The sequence below is a fragment of the Euwallacea fornicatus genome, chromosome 3, assembly GCF_040115645.1.
Source record: "Euwallacea fornicatus isolate EFF26 chromosome 3, ASM4011564v1, whole genome shotgun sequence".
In the NCBI taxonomy this organism is placed as follows: domain Eukaryota; kingdom Metazoa; phylum Arthropoda; class Insecta; order Coleoptera; family Curculionidae; genus Euwallacea; species Euwallacea fornicatus.
The window spans coordinates 3,906,035-3,919,410 of NC_089543.1; the positions used below are offsets into that span (position 1 = coordinate 3,906,035).

The window sequence follows — 13,376 nt, forward strand, 5'->3', positions numbered from 1 at the left end:
GTGGTAAACTCTTCGAGACAACTTAGGGATAAAATTGTCACTTGTAGTATAAATGTGATTTTGTATTAAAGACAATTCATTGAAAACGACATAGCACAGGTGCTTGTAGCCACCTCGAGTCAGTTAATCGCAGGTAGAAATCGGCAATGTTAACGACAGATATTGGGGCTGCAGGGAAATATCTCATCAGTGCCGTTTGCCGCGTCACTTTTTCTGCATCTTGATCAAGTTTTCGAATATAAATGGCACTACTCAGTATACAGGGCCAACTTAAAGCCTGAACACAGTTATAAAAACGCACAAAGTCGTATTAAGTCTTATTCTTTTTCTCTCTAAGTTTTTTTTACGATTATTTGCATTTATTTTCATTGTTTTGATGTTCTCTGCATCCACGTGTTCTGTATCCGTTTCGTTGCGAATGTCCCGATATATTACAAATTTGGAATTAGTTTATGCATAATTTAATAAAATATGATACACACATTATTATGGTTGTGGAAATTTATGTATTTTTAGGATATGGGGAATTATTTAGGTCTTTTATTGCAGAAATTAGTTAAACATGTAAATGGAGAGGTTATTTATGGTTTTAGCGAACACATGTGTCAAATGTCAAAATTTGAGGCTTTATCTATTTAATACTGGTTGGCGTAGTGAACAAATGAGTTTTTTCAATTATGCCCTTGATGACTGAAAGTTTGAAAAGGACGCTTTTAAGGAAACTTCATCAATTATTTATTCATTATTTCATTTGTTTTAATTTTTTATTAAGGATATTCACAATAAAAACCAATCATAAATAAATAGCTATATTTAGAGAACACGCGTCATTAACAAATAAAATTTATTACAACAGTCGAATGATTTTTACAATTTGTATCACCTCTGAAAAAATGCATAGTAATACTGCTAAGAGCCATTTTTCTTGCGGAGATCGGTAGGTAGCTATCAACTCATTAGAGAAGGAAGGGACAGTTTTAACTCTTGAGTATTAATTAGCACAATATAGCAATAAAGTAATACCTACTCACATTATGTACATTTATGTAATAATCTAATAGCTAACTACAAGACTAGGATCGCTCGAATTTTGATATCGGGGATTCGTATATGACTCACAACCATATTCCTACGTCTAAACTGGCTGAGACGTTTCAAAAGTCATAATCTCTTATTCTGTGAATGCTCAACAAATCAAAATCCCCAACTAATACATGTATGGTACAGTGTGAGTGACATTTGAAGATAATGTCTTACATGAAAAAAATAAATTAGAATAAATAAAGTAAAGAGTCATGCTGGTAACAGCAGTTCATGTGCTGGTTACGAGCACAAATCGTCAGTGATGGTCGTAGGTGGATGGGAACCTGACCAAGGCTTGTCGCAATCACTTTAAACCTGAACATCTTTGGAACCTTCACTATAGTCTCTATGGACAATTTTTAAAGTCAGTTTGCCACTTTCACGAATTCAGAATTGTCGTAAGCGTGAGGATTAACGAAATTTGTTGCCAGTCCTTTTCTATCTATCGCCCGCACTCTCACAAAGAGGAAGGCTGCAACTAAACTAGCTACAATTAGAACTAACAGCAGCATCACTAATCCAGCCACGAAACTGGGAACTGACATGCAGATGGTTTCCGGATCTTGAGAGGATGTTGACTGTATTACTACTGTTTCGTTATTTTGAGCAGCATTCAGGGCAAAGTTTACATCTCCTGGAGCTACTACTTGAATGGTCCGACTAGTGTTCACGTCAGTCATTTCTTGAGCTTCACGTTTGTATACGTGACTGACTACGAAGTTCATGACTTCAGGACTGCGCCTGCGTCTAGCCCCTTGCAGCTCTGCAGGAAGGTTCTCTACTGATCTCGGCCGGCCTCCCAGAGTTGCCAAATTGCCTTCTAATTCTTCATTTACATTACTGCTTTTCCTTTTCACAGTATTGTACAAACCGTGGTGTCCAGGTGGAGGTGGAGGTGGTAAGTGGACTTCATTGCTGCTCTGAGCGGTTGCTTGAGGAGCTGGAGATGACAAGTTTGGAGGATTTGATGTCGAAGATGAAGAAGTTTGAGCTTGAGGTGCAGGTACTACATCCGGATTTTGTTCGGAATAAGCTCCAGTGGGCCCGGAAGGATGTCGAGGATCAGGGAATGCCGGTGGTAGTCCATATTCACTGGCTGGTGGAGGCCCATATTCTGCCCCAATATTGCCATGGGCGTAATCTCCCCCACCTAAACCGTTTCCTGCTAAAGCTGGTGCGCCGTATTCTAGTCCTAGTCCGTGACCGCCACACTTGGGTTCGGGGCAATTGTATCTGCATACTTGAATTACACATTGGAAGTGCACGTTCATAGAATCCGGGAACTTGAAGGCCTGGAAGTAGGCGAATGATACTACCGATGCTGAAGGCCCGAAATTCTTTATCTTTTGGAATTTGCTCATTATCTTCGGTCTCACTACGCAGCCATACTGGTCTACCAACTGAATCGGTGCTCGCTTACCATCATGAGCCACACAGTTGCGTACGAGCATATCAAATTTGTTTTCATCGTCCTTTATAGCAAGCACCATGGTCATCGTTTGACCGATCTTCACAATTCCTGATACCTCTGAAGCCCAAGGTCCTTTCCCCACTTGAATTTGCATCCAACACTGGAGGTTGTCTCCCAAAAAATTTGCGGTGACTGCATGAATAGTATCAACTTGGAATGGCCTAAAGGACACAGCTTTTTCGTAGAAGTCATACCAAGTGCATCTGAGCTTCCTGGCTTGGTCCCATACTTCCTGCACGTAGGGATCGTATTGAATGATAATGGTATTTTCTACGTAGCTGCCACTAGGGGTAGGTCCTCCGTAGCTAGCCGCATTATGGTTAGCCGACGAAGACATACCACAGTTGTTCAAGAAGATTTCGAAAGTAGCACTGAGATGCCCAGTACCAGGCTTAAGATGAACGCAGTGGGGGTCGCTGTAGAACCCTTTCGAGAAAATCATTCCGTAGAATGGACGATCGAATTCGATATTTACACGCATGTGAGTCTTCTCGCACTGCACTTGTAGATGCTTGATCTGTGGCATATCGGGGGTGTCTAAGGGCCAAAGCTCGTCGCCGCCTCCACCTCCTCCGCCTCCTCCACCCCCACCGAGGGATACGAGGGATTGTGGGACGTAGCCTGGTGCCGATAAGGGAGGCCCATAGACGGATCTGTGTTCCAGAGGTAGGGATGCTGAGTCCGTGAGCGGAGCATCGCAGTTTATTCTCTGTAAAAATATAGACTTTTTACAGAACGTAATTTTAAATAATGGAGTTGGCCGGCAGGTTCACCAGATTTTTCCCCATTTGATTATTATTTATGGGGAACTGTGAAAGATACCGTTGATAAGTTTATACACACCGATGTTAATGAGCTGCGAAGGACGATCATAAAGTTTTACGATGAAAACAAGAAGACACCCTTTATATTTCTAAAGGTTTGGGGAAATTTGATTCAACCCTGCGCGGAAAATTCGTTAGATTCGTTCTTGAAACAAAGGTAGCGAGAAAAAAAGAAGAAATATCTCTGCATCATGTAATGGCACTACATTCAAAAACATGTTGCGTTAACACATTTATTACAAAAAAAGATAGTTAAATACTTACCCCTAACAAAAAGACTGCCAATGTGCCAAGTATGTTCAGCATCCGCGACCTTGTCATGTTGGTTCCGCCAGGTTAGCCGCTTCCTTGTCTGCAATCAAAGAAATGAAAGCACCTTGGAATGAATGGTTCAACGTCGTTGCCTAATTTATTAATTACGACTTTTCTATTGCCGATGTTTCTTAATGGAAGTCATATAAATGCTAATTTAAATCGCATATAAAAATCACAAATAAACCATATCGAAGCGGATTTGTAATTTCTCTAGTTACTTTCACCAATACCCAACTCGCTGTCTGCTAATGATGACGTCTGTCTAGAAGCTCAGTTTTTAAATCCGGAATGTTGGAATACATTTAAAAGTATCATGAGTGCGGTTTTAAAGGTAAACAAAGAGTCTTCAGCTACTCGGGCAAAATTTGCATATCAGTATTTCACATTACTCACGCTGAAGATTGTTTTCGGAACCGATAAATTTCTTAGCGCTAGATGAAGTCACGCAAACCCGGCAACGTCGTGTCGAATAAGTGAAGTCTGCTACTTCTTCGTTTGACGAATATGACCCATTGACATACTCTTCGAAATCAACACAGTTCCGAGGCGGCAGACACACTACGAATGCACCGGCCGCGAAGATTACAAGCTTTTCTTCCTTTCTTTACTCTTTACGGCATGGGGGCTTAAGCAGTACTGGCACAGGTACTGCTTAATACGGTGCTAATACTGAAGCGGTGGATCTTCATTAATTTTATTTTGTCTTTGAACCACTTTTGCGCGGACAAAGCAATTTTTTTCCTTTTCTGGGAACTAGTTGACTTTCTCTGTGATTGGGCGATGCAGTGAAAAAATTCTATGATGGTTGTGCCTAGAAGTAGCATGTCGGTAGGCATTTGTACTATAACGTACGCATATCAAGGTCGAATCGGGTTGGTTCAGGTTACTCCAGGTTGCTAGTACCTCAAGAGGAACGGAGAAAGCGTGACTCCCCTTAGAAGTCGATGTCATATGAGAAGTGCAAAAATTCCAAGAATTGAGACAATAGAAGTTTTCAGAAGAGTAATGCAATTTTGCTGTCTTCCTCATTTTTCCCGATCAATTTTTGCTTTCATTTTCTTAGCATACTGTCGCCTTCGGAGTATTAAATGAAAATATTTAGTCTTCATCTAGAGTTTATTCGATGCCGCTTCTTGCGAGTGAATGTGCGTTGCCATGTTCTGGGTCTTGCTCAAAAAGACACAATGGTGTATGAAACTGGAAAGATACAGGTAAAGCCATAGCTTACATCGTGGACATGCTAAAGTAAAAAGGTGCTCTTGATCGTATTGATGTAGAAAAATACAATTTATCTTTGTCACCTGCCGCTTCCGTACTATATTCATATCCCTAACTACCGCAACAGCAATTTCATGTCGGTCAATAAACCATTAACTAAATTGACTGCATTTTAATAAAAAGGCGAAATTAATAATCGTGACAAAAATTTTTAATGCCTTGTCGCACACTTTTACTGTTAACAATTATTCTATTCGATATACTTCTCATTTAGAGACCGCTAAGAAATTTAGAAAGCTACTTAAATATGGAATATTTATGACCATTTGCGGATTTCACTCCTCGTAATTCATTTTTGCTGGTGGAGCCTTTAACACAAAAAGATGGATAATAGAAACATATTTACATCATAAAAGCCCATGAGTTCAGTTGAAGTACACACACAGAAGATCTTTGATCAGATCTGCTCCGAATCAGCGAACTCGAACTTTAAAGTGTTAACATAAATTTCTATCACATGCTTCTTGAAAGGTATAGAAATATCGTGTCTGCTCACTACTCACTAGAACAAATTCACGCAGAATCAGAATTAAATTAACAACATTACCACGCATTTAATTTATTAATTGTGTAATAATATTTTCTTCTTTTTAAGCATCTGCACGTTCTGTTTTGTAGATCTAAATATTTCATCGCAAAGAATATAACGAACCGAACGCCGAAGAAAATACTTATTCCTGGATGAGACAAACAACCTCTTGAAACCCTTATTGTGCCTGTTTGGACTTCTGTTCGTTAAATTGTTCGTTGTGCGGTCAAATGTTCACATCTGTATGTATCTTTATTAAATCTGTCTGATTAACGTTTTTCTCTACACTAATTAATTCTCGACAATTACGGATGTTAGCTCTGTTTAGTGCCGAGTTCTCATTGGTTCATCATTTAGCGCAAGCGCGTCAGCGTGTAGAGGGTCGTATTTCTGTTAATTGATTTCTACTGCAAACTTTCCGGGACGTATTGGTATAAAGGTCGAAATACAAAAGGTATCTTCTCTATTCTGCCTGCATTTATTGACAATTTCCTCCCTTTCACTTCCTCCTTACATCCAAGGTGAAGTTGTGAGTATTGAGAACAGTTGTACTAATGTGGTTGTGTATAGTTTAGAATTTTGAGGAATTTTAAGATAGATTTTATACTGATAGTTTGTGCACTGACACATTTATGACACTGTTAGTTTACAAGATCTTCCTGTATGCGCGTATGCTTTCCAAGCGACATTTCTTCACAGAATTTAATTAATTAAACTGAATATATTTCCAAACATGCAAAGCAACTTTTCCTTCTCCTTTTGTTGCATCACACGGATTGTTTATTGTTTCAAAAAACTGTCGCCATCGTTATTAAATAGGAAAGTTTCACCAACCTATACGTATAACTAAATTAGTCAGTTCCACTCCGTGGAGAAAAACAATAAAAAAATATATTTCAGGTAATTAACTAAATACATAGGCGGCAGTATTTCAGTATATTAACCAACTTATTGGTGACAAAGACAGAGCTTAATAACTTTGTTAATCTACTTTGACTCGTTTAAATGAAAGATTAAAATTAATCGACTGCAAAGAAATGTGTGGTTTTTGGCACTGTTGATAGAAGCCCTTTGAAAGAAATGAAAATTCGCAGATTTGTAGGGAAAAAAAGACTTGCAGATTTTTGCTTCCAAGAATCTAGCAGTAGCATTAAATTTTATGCTATTTCCCATTAAGGCCGAAACAAGAATTGAAATAAATTAGCTTTTACTAGACGTCTTTTAACCTACTGTGGAGGTAGATTAGGAGACGGTGCACTTGTTCTACTTTCTACAGCCAGAGGAATCTCGGTCGATAATGAAAAATAGATAAGATTATGCTCCAGTACCTGCATTTCATTTCTCATTAGTGGACGGATGCTATTCCGCCTATTCCTGATATTGCAAGGTCGATTTCCAAATATCAGACGTGAACAGATTAACACGCACATAAAATTCATGTTGTTCGTTATTATTTGAAATATTTAAATCCAAATTTGGGGAATATAGTAATTTGTTATTAGAATATGCTGAAGTGGAAATATAATAATAACGATTAGTTTGGAATTTGGAAAATAAATAAATGAACTGAAGTTAAAGCATTTCCAGAGGTTTAAACGAATTAGAACACATTTAACTACTCTGAGCTTTAGTAATGGATATTTTAGTGAGTTTGAAGGAGAAACGCTAAGGCTTCCGATGGCGTTCTTGTTTTACGCTTAAAATTTATATGTAAGAGTGGTACTTTGGAATTACTTTTCAACTCTGCTTCTCGCCATATCTATTTTTTCCATAATATCTGACATTTTTTGTCCCACTGATCACAAAAAAGTTTCATTTTTCTCACTAATTACATGAGTGCTTCTTAATATCCCCATCTAACTGTTCGAATCATCAAGAATCCAATCAACGTTACTTTAAAAATAATTGCACCTTGTTCTTTATTTAAAACTACCTCTCAGCAGAGCCACACATACCAAGTTTATACAGGGTGTTTATTAAGTACCTGTACAAACTTTAAGGAGTGAATCTTTAATTTTAAAATTAAAAGTTCACGAGAACATGGGTCTGTATTGGGTTAGTTCTTGGTAGACGGGGTTTAAAAAAATTTCTTCGTTTGGTACTCTGATTATATTTCTGTTCAATAACATGTCAGTTTGACGGAATTCTCGACACTGGGAGTATCGGTGATGAGAAACTCAAATATTTACTTATTTTTTGTTTATTGTTAGAGGACGCCATATACAGTGTTGTACCTGCATTTAACAATCGATGCCTCTTAATATTTGTCGTTGAAAACAGCCGTTTTGCAAAAAAACGGGTTTAAGGTTAAACCTGCGTTGGAAGTTGTAAGTTGTTTTCACTGAGAGTTTTTGAAAAATAGGCGGAAAAATATATCTTGTTGTTTATATGTAAAATGTATCTGTTCGTTATATGTGATGTGACAAACCTAGATCACTTACAAAACTAAGAATAAACTACTTCTACGAATAAGGTAATAACATGTACAATAATTTTGGAAAATTATTGCCGCCTACTGCAGTGCACGCATTAATTCGCCTTAACATTGATTAACGGACTCTTTCGAATATACCTGGTGTCTGATCAATAATGACACCCAATTCAAATATCTTGTTTCTTAAATCTTGCTGATTTTGGACTGGAGTTTTGTAAACTAGTGACTTCACGTGATCCCCATAAAATAATCCAAAGGATTCAAATCTGCCGGTCTGGGAGGCTTTTTTAAGCTCTGTATCTCAAGAGGCAAGTGGGTACGGACTGAAGTTCATATATACTTAATAAACACACTGTATATTGAATCTATATAAATACGAAAGCCGCATCGTACAAGAAAACAACTAAGCCCATAGCGAGGTAGCTCAGTTCCGTTTATCATTAACTGCTTTTGCTAATTAGTCTTCTACATTTCTTAACAATGTTTATTTTTAATCAAAAACAAATTTCTCTTGTGAACAGTGACCTTCTTCCATATTATTGGGACTCATGCGATATTGGCGTGCTGTCGTATTCGGGCTTAAAAATGCGTAACGTAACAGGTACTGTTCTGTTACAGACACATATCTTCCGAGTTTGCATAACAGGCTTGAGATAATATGGCATGAGTACTGTTTAATAAGGTTCTTAATTGGCTGTGGATTTTAGTGGTAATAGACATACATTATTAAGAAAGGAAATTGGTTTAATGCAAGGTGATACATATTTGTAATAATTGATGTTTGATTTTAATATGTTTGGGAATGTTTCATTTAGATTTGGCATAACTTTGGCTCGTTGATCTCGTCTAACTTCCACACTTGCATTCTTTAGAAAATAACTGCAACTAAGCAAATTTATAATGTAAGAAGATTCGCTTGAGATTCAAAGAGTTAATCCGAGTATCGATACCGTTAGTGGCTTATTGAACTAATTTTATTCTGCATATGAGTAAATATTAGAGCGCACGGAATACACAGCGAATGCAAGAGAACATGTATAAGCCGGTAACGCTGACTGATTACCACTTAATAGAACATGAAATAGTAGCATTAATTGAAACCCGTAATAACAAACTATTAAAAAATTAATGTAATATATACATGAACGTAAAATCATACCTCGTAATTACCCTGGGAAAAAGTATGTCTTTGACACACATTCGTTGGCTGTGAAGATGCTTGCCAAAAATCAGTTTTTGTGTCAGCACCGGTTAATTAAACAATTAAACTTGTTTTTTAATTCGTATTGTTGATTGAAAATTTCTCTTTTGGTTGTTATTGATTGGGGCTTCCATGCACCAGCTGAGCCAACGGGACAGATAACTGGCAACTACTATCTCGAGAATATGGGTAAGTCTAATTAGTGAAGGTCCTTAGCTAATAACGTTTGCTATTAAACAGTATTATGACATATGTTTCCGTTCTTAATTTCGGAGGTTCTTGGATTTTTGCCGGTGGAGTCACTCGATCTCTTAACAAACTCTTTTTGTCGAGAGTACAAGCACTTGTGCGACCCTAAAACCACTTTAGTTCTTTGCTCATTTGCACTACAAGTATTGTTACAAGAATGAGAATTAGGTGAATCTTAACTCTTACAGAATTGACATTTCACGGTAAATCACTTGATAAAATCCCAAATAATCCGAAGTAGCTTCCAGCAGTCCTGGCTTGCATGTCGAGGGTCTTGGTAGACTTCAATCCACGAACCACACCAAAACAAAATAAGTTACTTGGAAGTTGATTATGAGTAATTTCTTCTAAAATTTACCATTTTTGTTGCTACTCGTTGAGACTTACTCAAACTGTTGATAAATATCTGAAGACAGCTCTTAACAGACCCAGGAACTCTTAGGTACTTTAGCTCGAAACTGAGAAGGTTACTGAAAAACTTAAGGTTCTCAATAACTTCTTAGAGGGTCTCTTTCTCTGGGCACTATCGAACTTCACGAAGTATTGAGGAATATTTAATATACGTGAACCGAGGAGGCTATTTCCTTTCTGAAAACTCCAAACTGTGCAAACTATCAGTTGAAATATCTCAATCATCACACCAATTTATCTTAGAAATGCATATTTTCACTGAACATGTAATTACTGTATTATTCTCTTGAATAGAGTTAAACATTATTACAGATCTGATTGTGCAGATTAAAATCCACATGCGTTTATGCAGATTAAAATATCAAAGGTGTTATATCTACGGTATAATCATACATGTATGTCGTCGCAGATGGTGATAAATCAATTATGATATGTCATCTTAGATCATTCTGCAAGCTCCTTAATGACCATCAAATAAATGTTTAATATTTGAAGAAGTAATTGTCCTTTTGATCATTTTCCTCATATTTTATTTTAGATATATATTATTATACTTATGTTAAGGAAAGATGATTTTCATAACACATACTTGAGAGTCATAGAAAAACTGAAGCTATGTTGATTTTGTACATACAAGGCGATTTTTTTTATTTGAAGTTTTGGAACTTCTTCCACATAACATTACTTAAGTGGGGCTACACGATGTTGAAGGAAAAGGAGCTACATCACACCTTCCATAGTTTGTACGATAAATGAAATAAAGCCTCAAAATGCATAATTTTCAAACACACCCTCTAACCACGATACCCACTTGGTTATCGCTTCTGTTGTTTTACTGTCAAAGTTCGTTTAATAAAAATCGGGAATATTTTACTAGGAAACATGGGTCTAGAACCTGGAGGATTCCTGGATATGTAGGATTTTTTTCAAATAATTTTTATGCGGTTTTTATCTTCGGGGGACAAAAATGAATCTCTGAATTTATCGAGCAATGTCACATACTTTTAGTTAACAAGACTTTTTTTTACATTTCCAGCAAGAAATATCCACCATTTACGCCACTTTTTCGCATTCATAGGATGATGTTTTACAAATAGTTCAATCTACAGGGTCATGTGTTTTCAGGGGTTAGTTTCACATGGTAAGTGAATGAAATTGCGGCTCTTAGAAGTGGAAATGCAGTTTTTTAATATACCGAACTTTATAATCTGCCTCATCATCTATCCACCTTACAAAAAATATTTTATACAGTGTTTTACTTTTATACCAGTTATTTTCGTGTTTCCTTCGTACATTTCATTATCTCACTGAAGCGAAACTGTTATTCAACTTTTATGTTGGCAAAAATAGACGTTTTTAAAATATTGATTCGTTTATTAAATGCAGCCAGATATTGTGCGTCTATTCAGGTTTAGTTTCTTTTTATTTTTTTCCTCATTTTTCTCCTATTACTGCTCTCTGTCTCAGCTTTTGCCCTCCTTGGTCCCCGGTTCTGCAATCTCTGGCAGTAACGGAACCGACACCAAACCGACACGACCGCGATCTTGACCTTGATCTTATAGATTAGATTAAATCTTAGTTTTGGATTTGGCCGTGCTTCAACATTACCGATCGTTTTGTAACATATGTTTTAGATATTTCTTCACAACAATCTCCAGTGCAGTAGATTGACCTTAAGATTGCTTGCAAAGGTTGTAAGGTTCTTGTAAATCAAGCCTTGTTTTCCTGCAGATTACACTCTTACATGGCCAGTATTCATTCCGCATTTTTTGCAAAATTATGAGTTTAGTAGGCACACGTAGCGTTCCAACTTACCATCGAGGCTGTGAAGGAGAACAAACTTTCTACAGCTGGTTTCCATTGCTATTAATGGTTCAACCTGGTTAGACCAAGTGGATTGAACTTTCTACTATTTGCTACTAAGTATGTTTTGTAGAAAACAAAATATTGTTGTTAAAAATCAAAAATCGTTAATGAGAGTGCAGTTCCTTATAAAAGAACCATCTCTGATATCTTTTGAAGTATGTACTCTTCATTTGCTTACTTTCTCGTATGCTCCCATTCCAGATTGTTAACGCCCCGCATGTTTAATGCACCTATGCGTTAACGTGTGTTTAAGGAATGATGCACAACTTCGAGATCAATAATTATATGATTGATGAGCTTAAGTTAGTTTACTAGACGGGGATGAAAGCTAAAGGTCAAAGTTATGCTTGAAATTTGTGGATGTTCCAGAGCAGTGAGTGTCTTCGTACAACCACTAATAAATCCTATACAACCCACACTCTGTTAATTCCATTAACAAACTTATTACTTTCACCGAATGATTGGAGAAAGAAAAATAATGCCGACCATCACCAATTTAGGACGATGTAGAGGCTTCCGCAGTAAAAATTGTTTATTTGCATAAGAAGAATATGAGGTGGAGAGGAGATCGATTTCGGCCGCGGGCCAAGGCGAGAAAGGCGTGAACCCATACCAACCAACCACAATTATTTATACCCGTGGAATTAATGTTTATTATATTGCGAATGCAGACGAGTGCGCATTCGCTTCAAGGTAGTCCATTGACACACTGGCTTGCTTTCAATCTACTGTGTTCTTAATATAAAATCTTATACACAGCAAGAATCAATTGCGATTTCTCCAAGTCTCCTTTAATTTTTTCTGCAACTTCCAACACTATCGAAATCCTAATTAAGCTCGATTTTTATTTGTTATTTGTAGGACTGCCGTGAGACACGCCACTACTGAGTAATCTGGAGTACCGACTTGTGAAGGCGACCTTGACTATGACTTTCTACTTAATTGAGTAAAATTTCTTTTATAGACCGGACCGCACTGTTATTTTAGGCAGGTTGCGTTTGCTCTGGTATAATGCAAATGTGTCCACAACGGAATTATTAAAAAGTCCTTGGAATGGCTCAACTATTACAACTACTCCAGTTAGATGTTTTAGCACTTGTCCAAAAAACCGGTAGGAACGACGTGGTACAGCTAGGTGCTGCATGTACATAACTGATCACAGTTGAGCGATAATGAGAAGTATTAGAACTCTAAATATGCCGGCAAAAGTTGTGAAAAAAAATGTGTCAACGAACGTTGCTATTGACTCTAATATCTAACGTATTGATTTGTTTGTATACAAACACGATCCTGTAATTTTCGATGTGTAACTCACCTCAAAATAATCCAATAAATGTTACAAAAAGTCCTGTAAAAAAATAGGGCACAAGAACAAGTCAAATCCTTATCGGCACTAAACCCGATTTCGATCGTTCATTACGAATAACACACGAAATTTCGACGCACCGGCTGTTACCAAGTTAAAAGAAAAGTAATACAATTTAATATGTTCCGTTGGTTTTATATATCGACGTGAAAGTTTGCCCCACTCTGTATTATTGTCAAGTCTTCAGAAGCATGGGTGTTTATGAAGAAGCCCGTGCCTGTGTCCGGATGGGACTCACCGAGTTGGTGAAGAAATTCAGGATCTTGACGCATCGGCCTCACTTTCTTTCGCCTTGGTTTGTTGCACAATTGGTTCCGAGTCACCCCAATTTGCACTTTCGATCGTCATC

At 37.3% G+C, this 13,376-nt stretch overlaps 1 protein-coding gene across 2 annotated transcripts; it reads right to left on the bottom strand.

Annotated features, from left to right (window-relative positions):
- Positions 1-793: 793 nt before the first annotated feature.
- Positions 794-13,139, bottom strand: dyl (dusky-like). Of its 2 annotated transcripts, none has more exons than XM_066302134.1 (3): positions 12,977-13,139; positions 3,643-3,730; positions 794-3,263 (listed from the first exon to the last, which is right to left on the bottom strand). In XM_066302134.1, the coding sequence occupies exons 2-3, from the start codon at positions 3,697-3,699 to the stop codon at positions 1,449-1,451; spliced, it is 1,872 nt and encodes a 623-aa protein (XP_066158231.1). In that variant the 5' UTR covers positions 3,700-3,730; positions 12,977-13,139; the 3' UTR covers positions 794-1,448. The 2 variants fall into 2 exon arrangements, with proteins under 2 accessions (XP_066158231.1, XP_066158232.1); XM_066302135.1 differs by lacking the exon at positions 12,977-13,139 and adding an exon at positions 4,087-4,330.
- Positions 13,140-13,376: the final 237 nt, after the last annotated feature.